This window comes from Urocampus carinirostris, chromosome 4 (genome assembly GCF_059441175.1).
Source record: "Urocampus carinirostris isolate Australia breed hairy pipefish chromosome 4, RoL_Ucar_1.0, whole genome shotgun sequence".
Taxonomy (NCBI): domain Eukaryota; kingdom Metazoa; phylum Chordata; class Actinopteri; order Syngnathiformes; family Syngnathidae; genus Urocampus; species Urocampus carinirostris.
Genome location: NC_142352.1, coordinates 29963 through 44944, shown reverse-complemented (window position 1 = coordinate 44944; position 14982 = coordinate 29963). Strand labels below are relative to the sequence as shown.

The following is a 14982-nucleotide window of genomic DNA, read 5'->3' as shown; positions in this document are numbered from 1 at the left end:
CAAGAAACACGGCACGAATATCGCTAGATTAAAACTATCACGCAAAAGTATGACTACAAAACGACCCTAAAAAAAGAAAAATGAAAGGAAAGTACAAGAAAAAAGGAACACAATAGCAAAAGAGAGAAAAAGACAGAAGGACAAAAAGGGTTCCTAAACGGGTCGACGTTCCACGGGCACTGTGAGTATGGAACAAAAGTCTTAAATTGTTGCGCCCTTTCTTTTGTCTGTGCGCCATTGTTTATTGGAGCCTTTTAGAAATGTGGGAAAAGAGGTCATTTCCTGGCTGGCCTACTCGCATTTTCCAGAAATGGCTTTATTTTGCCGACCGAATATCAAATAAAGTATTTTTTTTGAAAATACACTTTTGTAATACAAAAAATTGTATCGCGGAAATACCGGAAAAAATACAGCAAAATCTACAGAAATACAAAAAAAAACCCCAACATTAATACTACAAAAATAATACTACAGAAATGGTACACAAATACTTTATTTTCGATTGTTCTCGATTGTTTGTTCTCAGCTCAGGAATGCTGCTGGAAATGTGAATTTCCCTTCGGGGATGAACAAAGTATCTATCTATCTATCTATCTATCTATCTATCTATAGAAATACTACAAACATACTCCAGAAACACCAGAAAACTAAGTATCTACAGTGTTTAAAACTGGGACCTGTAATACTATTTGGACTCGACGTGATACAAACATAGTACTACAGTAATAGTACAAAGTACAACAGAAATACTCCAACTCTAAATATTAGTGACGTCGGGGGAAAGCTTTGTCACGTGACGATTTGTTGACTTCCGGTAGCCGCTTCGACAAGATGGCGGCGCGCTGGAGCAGCGAGAATGTCGTTTTGGAGTTTCGAGACGTGCAGGTCACTTCATTTATCTGATGTGCTCTTCTTTTCTCTTCTTCCTATGCCTTCCCGTAGAGCTTAAGAAAACTTGGGTTAACTGCTAGCTTCGGTCGGGTTAAGTTGTGCGCAAAACTTACTTTCTAAAAGTCTACATTTCTCGCGACATCTTCCAAAAAGTAACCCAACGACGAACGAGTTACCAGCGGAAGGACGCCTTACTTGAAAAAGAAGCTGTTGTGTGTCAAAGAATTTGCAATTTTCTGAGCATTTAGGCGGTGACGTCTTTGACCGGAGTTGACTTGTAGAGAGTATCTCTGAAACTAACGGGAATTTCCATTTCACGCAGGAATTCCCATTCGTTTTAAAGAAGCATTTTTTTTCCTCGCCTCACTCAAAGAGGAAAGGCTCTTTCGGGTCCCAAACGACTTTTCAGGTTGTCCTACGTGACCACTTCATACGAAGCCTTACGCACGGAATGACTTCAAAAGGGTGAAAAATACAACAAAAATGGAGGAATAAAGGCCAAAAAATACAAGAACAGAAGGATAAAAACGTTTCGTTTTTATACAAACATACGAAGACTGAAAACCACAGGAAACATCACTCACATATTTCTCAAATACAAAATCATCGCAACCTCGATGATGCGCCACCAACAACTCGGATCAGTAGGGTCGCGGGTGGTGCTGGAGCCTAACCCAGCCGTCCTCAGGCAGTGTGCAGTGGACACCCTCAACTGCTTGCCAGCCAATCAGAGGGCACACACAGACTCGCTCATTCGCACCTAGGGACAATTTGGACCGACGAATCAACCCGACACCCATGTTTTTGGAATGTGGGAAGAAAGCCATGCAAGAACTCCACACAGGAGGTTGGATCTCATGACCTTAGAACTGTGTCGCGCACGCGCTAACCACTGAAAGTGGTAGCCCTTTAAGAACACCGAAGTAGCCCATGGACAGGTTCTGAAAAGAATTCACCAGTGATGGGTCATTGTGAATATCTAGGAAATCGGAATTCTAGCTGGTATGATGTTTTAGTGATCGACTAAGCCTTTATTTAACTCTACTTCCTTAAAGAGAAATCGCAACCTGGTTATAACATAGTCCTAACACGACAAGTTGTTATTTTAAATATCGCAATCAAAGCGGTAGTAACAAAAATGGCTTCCAGCTTCGAAAAGGTTGGCGGACCCCGCTCTATTTGGAAATAGAAAAAAAGAACCGCGAGAGATTATTTTTCCGACGCATCGGATTTCTTCGTCACCTTTTAATTTCCTCTTTTTTTATTCGAATTTTTGACATTTTGGACGGATAGGAATACGGTGCGCGGAATATTCTAGAATATAAAACGAGGACGAAATCCAAGTGTTTGTCAATGAACTTGACGATAAACCAAAACACTTATAAATGTATACTATACACCTCCAAATATGTAAGGTACTCTTTTTCCACCCACTTCGTCCCCAAAAACATTTTATGTTTGGACTTGTACAAAATCAAAACGAAAGCAAATATTTCACTTTTTGTTGAGCAAAAAACATTTTTTCGCAAAAAACATTTACAAGATGTCAATCCTCTGTTCAAATGATGTCAACAAATTGGTTTCTCTTTAGTTTTGTCTTTGAATATGATAAACATTCCCAATAACGACATATATTATGCTTAATAATCTGCCCCTTTGAGTTAAACATGTCATTGTCATTATTATTATTATCATTTTTTACTTTATTATATTGACTTATTTTCCATTTTTCATCTGCACTTCTGCAGCAATTTCTGTTGCCTTGCAAATGCTTCACTTTGATGAAACACTAGAAAGTTGAACATTCATGGCAATTTTGTTTGGCAAAATGCAATTTTCAAGTAAAAAAAGAGTCTTGGCGCCCTCTGCCAGACCAAAGTGTGACTACAACTCCCAAAGTCACAGCGGAATGGCATGCACTCTTGTTTACCTAAACGTAACGTACTCATTGGCTCATAAGTCACGTGATACCGCCGATCGACGATGGAACCGGTCGCCGAAGTTTTGAAGAATCGATCGTAATCGGTTCCGTCGATGAGTTGCGGCGGCCCTGCAATTGTCTCCGGCTCGGCCCCCCGTGCAACCCACGCGAATGTTTTCAAAGCGGTGTGGCCCTTGGCTCCAAAACTGCAGTTTTTATGTAGCCTTCTTCACCTGAAGTCGATCTTGTGTCAGCAGGCGACCACCATGTCCCTGGACTGCCTGGGTTCACACGCCGTCCTCTCGGGGTAAGTGTCCGTTTCCCGGTGGGAGAAAAGCAAGCCATAGACGGCGCCGTCTCCTCCCTTCTGGTCCGATCAGGCGGCGTTTCCTCTACCTGGTCAACCTGGAGGCGCCGTCGGAATTGGCGGGCAAAATGGCACGCCACAGCAAGTGGGACGTGGGCACCGTGCAGTGGAACCCGCACGCCCAACAGGCCCACCTGTTCGCCGCTTCGGTGCGTCGCTATCGGACCGGGGGGTTCGGCCCCGACTCCCCCCACCCCGCCCCCTCTGACCTTTGACTCGCCTTCCAGAGCAACCAACGCGTGGACTTGTACTCGTGGAAGGACGGCGACGGCGGCGTGCACGCCACGCTACAAGGGCACACGCGTGTCATCAGGTGAGTGGCGGACCGCCGCCGCCTCTGGCGGGGTCCTTGAAAACGCTCCACTGGGAAGCTCCTGTTTTCCGGGATCGAAAAAGTTTGGGGCCAGGTTCCTTCTAAATGCCTCAGCGTGGACCGTTTCTCCGAAGAACCCCGAAGCGCTCGGTCCCAGGGGGCGCATCCGCACGCTTCGGGACACGAAACGGTAGAAAAAAACCACGACAAAAACGACACCGTTGCGTGGCACGACAGACGGCACGGTTCACGATACAAACCGGGACAGAAAAATGACACGTTTCACGACACAACACAGGACAAAAACGTCACAATCCGCGATGCAGAAAACGATACAGTACATGACGTCATGTACCACAAAAACCACATTTTTCATGACACAACAACAACAATAACACCGTTCAAGACACAATCCGTGACACATTGCGGCATCCATTTAAGCCTGGCCGTCATGGAAGGGGGATGACTTCATGTGCGGTCCCTTCTCAAGGTTTCTAATTTTCCTCATGTTGAGCTTTTTGAGTTTTTCCTCGCCCTCGTGTAGGTTTGATATCAGGGGATGCTGTCAGAATAGTCTGTGGTTTGCGATCATCTGTGGTCTGCGCAGCCCTCCGGAGACTCCTCCAAACAAATAAACAGGACTTGATTCGACAATGAACGACAGTACGTGACACGATATACGAGGGCGAAAAGGCCCGGATGCCGGCTACAGGAAAAATGCTCAAATTGTCTTGAAACCGATTAAGGAAGTCCTTGAATTTGGCCACCAAAAAGAACCCCGATGACGGTACCTTCCCCATGTTCTAAAAGAGGAAACGGCTCGTTCTATGAAACGGATCTCCTCTCTGGACACGGTTTCATTGCATTTTTCTCAATGGCATCACTCTGCCTTAACGCAACGACGTCAGCATTAGCGCGGAGTCCCGTTAGCGGCCGTGTCCTCGACGGTAGCATAAGCGTTCGTCGTTAAGGTCGGTGAAAGCGGCGCGTGCCGACGCGTCGTTCGGCTAAAGTCATTCATCTGAAGAGGTCGGTTCAATATTCCTATCAAACAGAAGGAAAAATGCGGAATTGACCCGTTTTTGTGTGTCTTTCTTCCGGGACGGCGGCAGCGACTTGGATTGGTCCTGCTTCGACGCCGAGTTCCTGGTGAGCAGCTCGGTGGACACCTACATGTACATCTGGGATATCAGGTAAACTTTCAAGTTACCGCTCGTTTTTTTTCGTGGTTTATTTGGATCATTTGGGTCGTTGTGGGGTCATTTTTCTGTTGCTTTTTTGCCCGCGTTAAAAACTGCCACGCCCGAAACACCGAATGCCAAGCCCTGGCCATTTTGCGGTTGGTTTGGGGTCATTTTTGGGCTATATTTGAATCATTTTGGGGTGGTTTATTTGGGTCATTTTTAGTAACTTTTTTCTTTCCTTTTGGCTTAAATGAGACGGTGGCGTTTGAAACAGCCCCACCAAAAACTGTCACGCACTGGTTGTTTTTTTAGGTTATTTTTGTCATTTTTGGACAGTTTTTTTTTTTTGGTCCTTCATTTGAGTCACTTTCCAGTAGTTTTGGGTCCATTTTTGCAGTCAGATTTCAGTGGCCAGGGACGGTCATTTTTTGGGGGGCAATTTTATGGTTGTTTTTTGGATCGTTTTCGGGTCGTTTCTTCGAGTTGTTTTTCAGTCGTCGTTCGGTCCTTTTTCTTTTTGGTGACCTGCGTTGGCCACACTCTGGAAAGCCACGCCCGGTCATGCCTCGCCCGGGACGACCGCGCCTAAAACAGCCACGCCGTCGGTCGTGCCGGCTCAACCGTACCGCATTTGTCTTTTTTCACGGCGCAGGGACTCCCGCAAACCCACGGTGGCGCTATCGGCCGTAGGTGAGTGATACCTGGGTGGGCGTGGCCTTGGAGAAAGCAGGCGGGGCCGACGCGATAACACCCTTCCGCCCTCAGCCGGCGCCTCGCAGGTGAAGTGGAACCGGCGCAACCGCCACCTGCTGGCGTCCAGCCACGACGGCGACGTGCGCATCTGGGATCGGCGGGTAGGCGTGTCCCAGGGGGGGCGGGGTCGCCGGCCTCGACGTCTGGTTCAAGCTCCGCCCCTTCCTTTTCAGAAACCGGAGACGGCGTGCGAGTACGTGGCGGCTCACCTGTCCAAGATCCACGGACTGGACTGGCATCCCGAACACGAGTTCATACTGGCCACCAGCAGCCAGGACAACTCCGTCAGGGTAGGGGGCGCTAGCGTCCTCCATTAGTTACTTTTTAATTTTTGGTGGAAAAAAAATCATCTCTTTTTAAGTAGCATTTTTAGAAATAGTTTTGGTCAATTAGGCATGACGATTCTGCCGATACTAATATTTTCCTCATTTGAAATGATTTTTCAATTTTTGTTACACCTGTTTTTTTTTTTACGGATATTAACCTGCGTTTTAATTTATTCGTGATAATGATATAAGAGCACTCTTTTGTAACATTTTTTTCAATGAAAAAAATGGTCTAATTTGACAAATTTTGTAAAACGTAAATAGCATTTTTGGAATTTCCTTCTTCTTTCATTATGACTGCTCATTTGCAATATTTTCCGAATTGTTTACATTCTCCATTTAAGATTTGTAATTGCGCTCGCTTTACTAGGACTTATAGACATTTATTTGGGGTCATTTAGCCATGATCATTTAGTTCATTTGATATATTCTCCTTAAATTTTTTAATTTCAATAATTATATACATATATTTATTTATTTTTTTTTTTCTTCTTTTTTCTTTTTATTTCAATTGTATTTTTTTGAAATGCTTTTTAGTCATTCAGTCATTTCAATGATTTATTATTTTTTATTGTTTTCATGCGGAATATTTACGTATTACCATTAGACGTTTACCACTCTTGCTGGGAAATCCGTTTTCCACAATACTTTGTTTTAAATGCGCTCGTAGTCGCAACTAAACGACCGCAGACGGCAGCGCGGTAAAAAAATGTCTTTCGTCCGTTTCAGTTTTGGGATTTCCGTCAGCCCAGGAAGTACCTCAACATATTGTCGTGCCAGGTGCCCGTCTGGAAGGCCCGCTACACGGTGAGCGCCCCCTCGTGCCCGCCCCGGGCCCGCCCCGAGCCACGCCCCTTGGCTAAGCGTCCGTGTGCCCGCTCAGCCTTTCGCCAACGGCCTGGTGACGGTGATGGTGCCCCAACTTCGCCGTGAGAACAGTCTTCTTCTGTGGTCCACGCTGGACCTCAACAGCCCCGTTCACGCCTTCGTGGGCCACCACGACGTCGTGCTGGAGTTCCAGTGGCGCCCCCACAAGGAAGGTGGCGCAAACAAACACGAGCGCGGGCACAATCCACTAGGGCTGCACGATTTTAGCAAACAACCTAATTGGCGTTTTTGAGGCGAACTCAAACCGGGGTTCCCGTGGAACCTTCCAAAATTCTTAAAAAGCCATTGAAATCATCAATCTGAAAAATAAGGCCTTGGCTGGCATTCGAATGTTTTCCATCCAACCTTCAAAAGTCTTAAAAATGCCAACACTTAATAAGACTTTGTCACATGTATTGATTGTCTTTTTCAATAAGTCACCGATTGACTTTGGTGGCATGGTCGCGTGACCACCGTGTCGCAACTATCCAAACGGCCATGCGCTTTCAGTCGGACGCTTAGGACTTAGGTCTAGTCGCGATACACTTTTCAACTTCGGAAAGTGGAGCGCTCACGTTTTTGCCACGGCTTTAAGCGACGTCGGGTCGTGTGTACGAGACACCGTGTGTTATGCCAAAGAAATATATTCAACTCTGCGCGATAGGAGTCACACAGGAATAGCGCCAAACGCGTAGCTTCAGAATCGAGTTCTCGACCGACACCGGGTATTTCCCACTTCCCTAGGTCTCCGTAGGTCCCCACCCGGATGCCCGATAACAACCCGAACACATCGGCGTCACATCTTCGGAGCCTCGTCGGGGCTTCCCTCGCGCCGACCGTGCCCGGGCTGACGTCCGTTTTGTGCCTTAGGTTGCAAGGACTTCCAATTGGTGACGTGGTCCCGAGACCAAACGCTGCGGATCTGGAGAGTGGAGCCGCAATTGCAGAAGGTGGGTGTCCACGCGGGCGCAGCATATGTGCGGCCCGCTCACTCGTGTGCCCACGTGCCCGGCGTATTATGTTATGTCGAAATATGGACGTTGAAAATAAGTCAGAATTTGCTTATTGCGCAAGCCGTTTTCACGCAGGGAACTTCATTGTTCGTGTCAACACCTGCACCGGAAAATTCAAGATATAAAAACGGGGGGGAAAAACAAATGACAAAAAAAAATGCTCGTGTAACAATGTTTGATTTTTTTGAAAATCAAGGCAGATGAATCACCATATATAAGCACTCATAACCATTTACATAATTAAATTAAGTCACTCGCCCGTCTAAGCGAAAAATAAAAATGCCGTATGAATCAAGAACAAATTTATTGTAACGACAATTATACAAGTCACAAACCAACTGCATTGGCATTTTAACCCTTTATATGCAATTCCTATTTTTGGTGTAACAATGATTTTTTTGAATTTTAAGTTAAGACTAAAAAAAAAAAGCCCAATAAATATTTCCAAACGCAAAAAGTTAAAGGAAGTCGTTCATTCGGTTTCGACGTCTGAGGAAGTGACCACATACGGTATGGCCACCTGAAGGCCGGAAAGGGTCCCAGAAACCCCCAAAGTGGAGCGTTTTCTGGTATTTGGCCCTCGTAAGGCGGGAAGCGATGGTGGCCGTGCGAGGCGGCCTTATTTTGAAAAACATCGAAACGACGTAAGCCACCGAGAGGCGCCGGAGCTCCTCCGTCTCTCGAGACAAAATCATGAAACGATCGGAGGCAAAAACATTGCGAGCGACGAAGGGCGATTCGAGCTATCGATGCCGCCACCTGGAGCGCGTGGCCGCGAGCCGGCGTTCTACGTGTACCCGAACACGATCGACGCGCTTCGGTTGGCAAGAAGGGGCGTGTCCTATGCTGTCTCTGATACAGATGTGCGCCTGCAGCTGTGCGCCAGCGATTTGCCTGAGGAGGCCGCCGACTCCGCCTCCGCCGAGGACGAAAAGTCGCAGGCTCCGCCCTCCGACTCCGAGGGACCGCCCGCCAGGATCGCCGTCGGCCACCCTCCGCACGGTGACGCTCTCTCCCGCCGGCGACGCGGCCGATTTCGAAGCGGCGCTGACGCGGTCTCCGCCCCCCAGGTTCGAACGCCGGGCGGGACTCGGCGCCCTCTTCGGGTCTGGCGCAAACGCTTCAGCAAGAATTCTCGCTGGTCAACCTGCAGATCCGCAACGTCAACGTGGAGGTGGGCGGGGTCGTCGGCTACGGGGCCGACCCCATTTTTTCTTTTTTACGTCCTATGGCGCGACCTCATGTCACTGGGGTGAAATGTGCGGCCCGCGGGCCGGTTAATGCGTGTCGAGAGGTTTGAATTTGCTTGCGAGACAACACCGAGCTGCAGTTTGAAATATGTCCACTTCGTGGCGCCACTCTCTAAACAAGTGGAGCTGTATTTCTCCTTTCTTTTTCTGTTTCTCCCTCTCCCTCTTGTTTTTTCTTTCTTCCTCTCTTCCCCTTTTTCTTTCCTCCTTTTTATCCCTCTCTTTCTCTCTGTCACTCTCTCGCTTTCTCTCACTTCTTTTTTTCCTCTTTACCAGTCCGCACCCCGGAATTTGACACTCCAGGGTTTTTTCGCTGTTTTTTTCTTTCTTCCACTCTCTTCCTCTTTTTCCCTCTCTCTCTCTCTCTCATCCTATCTCTCTCTTTTTCTCGACCTCTTCTCCCTTTCTCTCGGTTCTCCGAGTCTGGCCCCCGGCGAGAGTGTTTTTTTATTTCTAGCCTGTGGCCCCCCGCCCACCAGTTTGACTCCCCTGGGTCCAGATGGACGCGGTCAACTGCAGCTGCGTGGTGTCGGCCCATTTCGGGACCCATCGGGTCCGCCTCCTCATGAAGTTCCCCGCCCAGTACCCCAACAACAGCGCCCCCTCCTTCCAGTTCGTCGCCCCCACCAGCATCTCGGCCGCCACCAAGGCCAACATCCACAAGGTGGTCCTCTTCCATCGCCGTGGAAACGGCAGCATCCTCAATATCCCTCCCGTCTGTCCCGCCCCCCACCCTGTAGGTCCTGACGGACGTGTCGCTGCAAAAGGTGAAGCGGAACCAGAACTGTTTGGAGCCCTGCGTCCGAAAACTGGTGTCCTGCCTGGAGTCCCACGCGGTGAGTCGCCGGACCGGGCCGCCTCACCCGGAAACGCCCCGCGCGTACTTTTCGAATCGAGTAGACGCTAGAAAGTAGAACGGGACCGTACGACGTAACCCTCGAGATGTACTAGATGACTTTGGAAGTTGCGAGGAGAACGGGAGAGGACGGTTCAAAGCCAAATAAATCCTCGTTATCGTCCGTCCGCCCTCAGGAAGACGGCCCCTCCCCCGGACCTTTCGTGCTGTCCAATCCGGTGGCTTCGCCGCTGCAGGCCTTCCCGCGGGTAACCAACACGTACGGGTCCTACCAGGTAAGTGGGCGGCCCCGCCCCGTCCAACGGGGTGTCGGAACGGCCTCGGACACGCCCCTTCTTTGGCGCAGGACGCCAACATCCCCTTCCCGCGGACTTCGGGCGCCCGCTTCTGCGGCACCGGCTGCCTGGTTTACTTCACTCGGCCGATCAGCATGCACCGCGTGGCCCCGCCCAGCGAGCCCACGCCCAGGTAGGCCCCGCCCAGAGGTAGCTAAAGTAGCCAAGAATATGACGCAAGTTAAAGTACTTCAGAATAACAGGTCTCATTAGAAGTCAAAATGACTCCTCTAAATAATGACTTAACTAAAAGTTAAAAAGAGTACTTAACTACTTTTTTTTATTGGTTTTAAACAAGCCTTCAATCCGATCGTCAAATCGTTCGAGTCCATCCGATCGACAATAAATTACAAATCTGTATACTTGGACAATTATATTTATGTATGTGTGTGAGGCTACAGCTATATACAATGCGCGTCGGTTGGGTGGTAGGAACCCTTAACCACCGGGGTGGTAGGGGCACCGTTGCGGCGAGTCCTGGGCAAGTACAGCCCGGTGGCGCCCCTCCCTCTCCGGGCCAACATATGTTTCCGCCCCGTCTCCAACCGGGGACTTTCAGGCGAACGCGCTCGCCACTGCGCTACTGAAACACGTACAGTACAGTAACTGCTCACAAGTGCCACCTGGTGGTTGTTTGGGTCAAATCAAAATAACAAATGCGTTTTAGCAGAGACACAGACCCGTACTTAGGTGGAAGGGATTTGAGTCTCTGGTTCAATGTAGCCTAAAGTAGCGGAGCGAGAGTACAGTTTCTCTCATCGTGTCAAAGTTTATCGATTTGAAAATACTCCCGGAAGTAGAAAATGATCAGCCGTCTTTCCCAGGTCGCTGTCGGCGCTGTCGGCCTATCACAGCGGAGTATTGACGCCCATGAAGATCCGAGGCGAGGCGCAGGGGGCCATGCGCCTCTACGGAGGCGCTAGCCCCACCCGGGCCGACAAGGACGCCGTCTCCATCTCCGCATTCTACTACAAAGAGCGGGTGACCGCGACCGCCAAACATCCCTTTGACCCCTGTCTCGTCCTTTTTTTTATCCGGCCCGACGAACGTCGAAAGTATCGGGATCGGAATCGTCGCTTTTATCAATGTGTCGGCGCAACGAAATGAGGGTTGCGCGCCTAAAGTATTCACCCGTCATCCAAAAACCATACGCTTCAAACAGGGCTATTGCACTCCGAGACGTATATCATTGTTTCTTGAACGATATCATTTTCTCAAGCTATTTATCAAATGTACTGAGAACCCCCCCACCTCTGAGCGAGTCGCATTACATTTTGAGTTTTGCAATTCCTCGTGTCAAATTTAGAAAACATGATGCGTTACTGTTTGATGAAATCGTCTATTTAGAGATTAGAAAGTGAAATGTATGTACATGTCTGCTATTCTTGTCAGAATTTTTTAGTAACTTTGTTTTGCACGAAAGCAATGTTGTCAAAAACAAAATACAGTAATCCCTCGTTTATCGCGGTTAATGGGGACCAAAACCACCCGCGAAAAGTAAAAATCTGCGAAGTAGCGACGCCCCTTCAAAAATGCATTATATTTTTTTAAATTTTTATTTTATTTTCATTATTTTTTAGACCCGCGAAGCTCTGAAGCCGCGAACGTGGAACCGCGAAGTAGCGAGGTCCCACTGTCGGTCCTTTTTTTTCCCCTTCTCGGCCCTTCCGGCAATTTTTTTTTTAATGGGACCCGACCCGGCCGATCGAAACGTTTGCCCGCGCCCGTACTAGTCGAATAAAAAGCGCGCCGTCTGATCGGCCGACGGTCGTTCCTCAGAAATCTCGGCGCTTCAAGAGCAAGCGCGACGAGGGGCGCTCCATCAAGCTGGCGGGGAAGGTCATCGTACAGGAAATTTCCTGCCTACTTCCCGTACACAAAGTCCTGGGGGAAAATTATGTGTAAGTGAGGGGGAAGGGCAAAAGACAGGGGCGGGGCCCTTCTCATTGCTCGCCACTTTCTCCCTCAGCCTGAATACGCGCGACACGGAGGACACGTGCCGCAAGAACGCCGCCGCCGCCATGGCCGCCGGGCGCCGCGATGTGGCCAAGGTAGGTGACGCGCCGCCCGCTTCCTGCCCCGGCCACACCTTCCTGTGTCGCTCATGCCTCTTCCCTCGTTGGTCACACCTCTTCCTGTGTGGGTCCTGCCCTTTCCCGTGTTGTCTACCGCTCTTCTCGTGCGGGCCGCGCCCCTTTTCACGTTCGTCACGCCTCATCCAGGTGTGGGCCTTGGCCTCGGCGGCCACCGTCGCCGGCCTGAGCCCCGACGCCGACCCGGACGCCGACGCCCCCTGGGCCAGCCACCCGTTCGGCCGCCGGCTGCTGGACACGCTGTGAGTTAATTGTGCCCGTCGGCGGTTCCGCGTCCGTCCCCTAAAACGTTTCGGCTCCGCCCCCTCAGCCTTGAACACTACAGCCATATGAGCGACGTGCAGACGCTCGCCATGTTGTGCAGCGTCTTCAGCGACGCCGACGGCCAGAAAGCGAACGCCGCGCCGCCGACCCGGCAGGGGGCGCCGCCGCACCCGCGTTACGTGAGTATGGACACGCCCCCTTCGCCAAGATCCCTTCGCCGTATCATATCATATAATGTGCAGGATACGCCAAACCCTGCTGACGCTATAAGATGTCAATTGCAACTCAGGACAGCAAAAATTTGGATTCTAGGCCTTACGCTTTCGGAGACATATGCATTCTTGCATGAATGCCTTTTTGGCTTTTCCAGTTCATGGGGAGATGTTGTTGTTTGGCATTTAGGTTGCACGATGGAAAATAAATATGATTCCAAATAATATCTACTAAAAGTAGCACCAGGACACGAAATGCAACTGTCCCGAGTCGAAGAAGAAATCTGTTGAAAAAAAAGTACATGTATTATTTATGAGCTGTTTTGCAAGGTTTAGTTTGGAAGCCATTTTCTTCTGAAAAGCAGCTCGGAGTTAGCCTCAAGAACACCAGGAGTGGCATTCAAATGACGTTTCTTACGAGGAAGAATTCAAATGGAAGAAGAAAGACCGCTCCAGCATATTTAGGAGTTCAATAATAAGAAAATAAGCAATGTCATATTTATCATTAAATAAGCGTTTAGACAGATAAAGCAGACCTAAAACATTCCTTCATAAACACTCGAGTCCTTTTTTTTTCGCACCTAAGGGGTTAAGGTTAGGAGTGGGGGGGAAGGGGAAGCCAGGGCTTCAGCCGCGTCTGCCTCGCCTGCGGCCACGGCGGGCACACCGCCCACACGATGGGCTTTGCATGTCCTCTACGCCAGCTCTTTTATGGGCAACGCGGTCTAAGCCGAGTCACCCGTTTTCAGTCTGTGCCCGGCGAACCGACGGGGACGACGGCGGAACCGACCGGCCCCTGGAGCGAATCCCGTGAAGACGGTCCCCACGGCAACCAGGGACACGCCGACCCGCGGGAACGGGAGCGCCGGCTGCACGACTTGAATAAAAGGTAAGCCGGAGGAAAGCTGGGGGCGGGGGGCCCGACTTGGTCTCGCCTCTTCCTGCGTCGGTCGTGCCTCTTCCTGTTTAAGCCGCGCCTCTTCCTGTCACGGCCACGCCTCTTTTCATGCGGTTTACGCCTCTTCACGCGCCGTTTAGACTTCTTCCTACGTTCCACTATCCTATTCTTATGTGGATCACGCCTCTTCCTATTCGGGTCACGCCCGTTCCCCTCAGACTTCTGGACCCGAGCAACACGTCGCAGTTCGACGACTTCAAGAAATGTTACGCCGAAATCCTGTACCGCTGGGACCTGCGGGAGAAACGGGCCGACGTCCTCAAGTTTGCTTCCTGCCCGCCCGAGCCGCACCAAGGCGTGGGTACGTTCGTCGCCGCTAACGCCGACTGACGCGCGCTAACGCCGTTTCCCGCAGAGTTGTGCGTGCTGTGCTGCCACTGCGGCAATCCCAGTCGCGGCACGCAGTGCGCCGCGTGCAAGCGGCTGAGTTTCCAGTGCGCCGTCTGCCACGTGGCCGTGCGAGGCAGCAGCCACTTCTGCCTCGCCTGCGGCCACGGCGGACACACCGCCCACATGATGGACTGGTTCCGCCAGCGGGACCAGTGCCCGGCCGGATGCGGATGCCGCTGCCTTCACCACGGCAACTTTTGAGACGCCGGAAGACCGACTTCGGCACGATGGCGGACTCGACGCCGGACTCGACGCCCGGTGGCGCGCCGCCGTTTGAAGCGGAATAAGCGTGCCGGCCCCGGCCGGGTTTCTCCAGACATCGAGAGGAAACGTGTCTCTATCCACACAAAAGCCTTGGAAACACTCCAATACTCGAAGTGTATGTTGTGGTCTTTGGCGTTCAATACAATGTCTATTTTCCCCCCGTTTGTTTCTCGTTTTGTTCAAAAAAGCTAGAAGCGATGCGGGCTTAATGCTGTAGAGCTATGAAGCCAATTCCTGCTGCGCAAATAGAAATGGGAGAAGCGCCCCCGGAGGTAAGAAGACAACCGCTTCCGGCGAGTTCCTGGATGAATCCAAACGAGCGTAGAACTCGAATCGCCCGACAAGAGACGTACTACGGGGCGGCCGGGAGAATGAAAGGAATTTTCCAAATGAAGGACGACGGATTAGTCTGCGAGCGGTCGGTCCAAAAGAGGCTCCGTGGAGACGGGTGTGTCCAAGAGTGGACGTGTCTCTGCTGTACAAAAAAAGCTGCCTGATAAGCCAGGACCGGGAAGGCTTTGTGCAGGTACGGGTAGGGCAAACAAAGAAGCGGCTATAGGCATGGAACAAGCGATAGACTGGGGGGGGGGGGCACACTGCACAGATGGTGGTTGGAAATAAAAGCAAATTAAAAGACAATTGATATTCTCAGAGTCCTCGTCGGTACTGGAAGGACATTCTACAGCCGCTTTTGAACACAGAATAATAAAGAGGAAGAGGGCAGC

The 14982-nt window shown here is 50.2% G+C and overlaps 1 protein-coding gene across 1 annotated transcript; it reads left to right on the top strand.

Moving 5' to 3' along the window:
* Positions 1 to 789: 789 nt before the first annotated feature.
* Positions 790 to 14419, top strand: wdr59 (WD repeat domain 59). The gene is made up of 25 exons (XM_088333353.1): positions 790 to 885; positions 3070 to 3119; positions 3193 to 3328; positions 3407 to 3492; positions 4605 to 4685; positions 5329 to 5366; positions 5442 to 5530; positions 5603 to 5719; positions 6485 to 6562; positions 6639 to 6795; positions 7493 to 7572; positions 8511 to 8637; positions 8706 to 8809; positions 9385 to 9549; positions 9626 to 9721; positions 9918 to 10016; positions 10088 to 10209; positions 10901 to 11057; positions 11856 to 11977; positions 12046 to 12127; positions 12299 to 12411; positions 12480 to 12612; positions 13395 to 13534; positions 13762 to 13904; positions 13959 to 14419. Exons 1-25 carry the CDS (start codon positions 832 to 834, stop codon positions 14192 to 14194), a joined length of 2805 nt encoding a protein of 934 aa, XP_088189479.1. The 5' UTR covers positions 790 to 831; the 3' UTR covers positions 14195 to 14419.
* The last annotated feature ends 563 nt before the right edge of the window (positions 14420 to 14982 follow it).

Bases quoted from the DNA above. Each gene is read 5' to 3' on its own strand.
- wdr59 (XM_088333353.1), top strand. From the start codon at position 832: ATGGCGGCGCGCTGGAGCAGCGAGAATGTCGTTTTGGAGTTTCGAGAC. The intron at 3,493-4,604 runs GTGAGTGGCGGA...GGACGGCGGCAG, and splicing joins GGGCACACGCGTGTCATCAG to CGACTTGGATTGGTCCTGCT. The intron at 4,686-5,328 runs GTAAACTTTCAA...TTCACGGCGCAG, and splicing joins ATGTACATCTGGGATATCAG to GGACTCCCGCAAACCCACGG.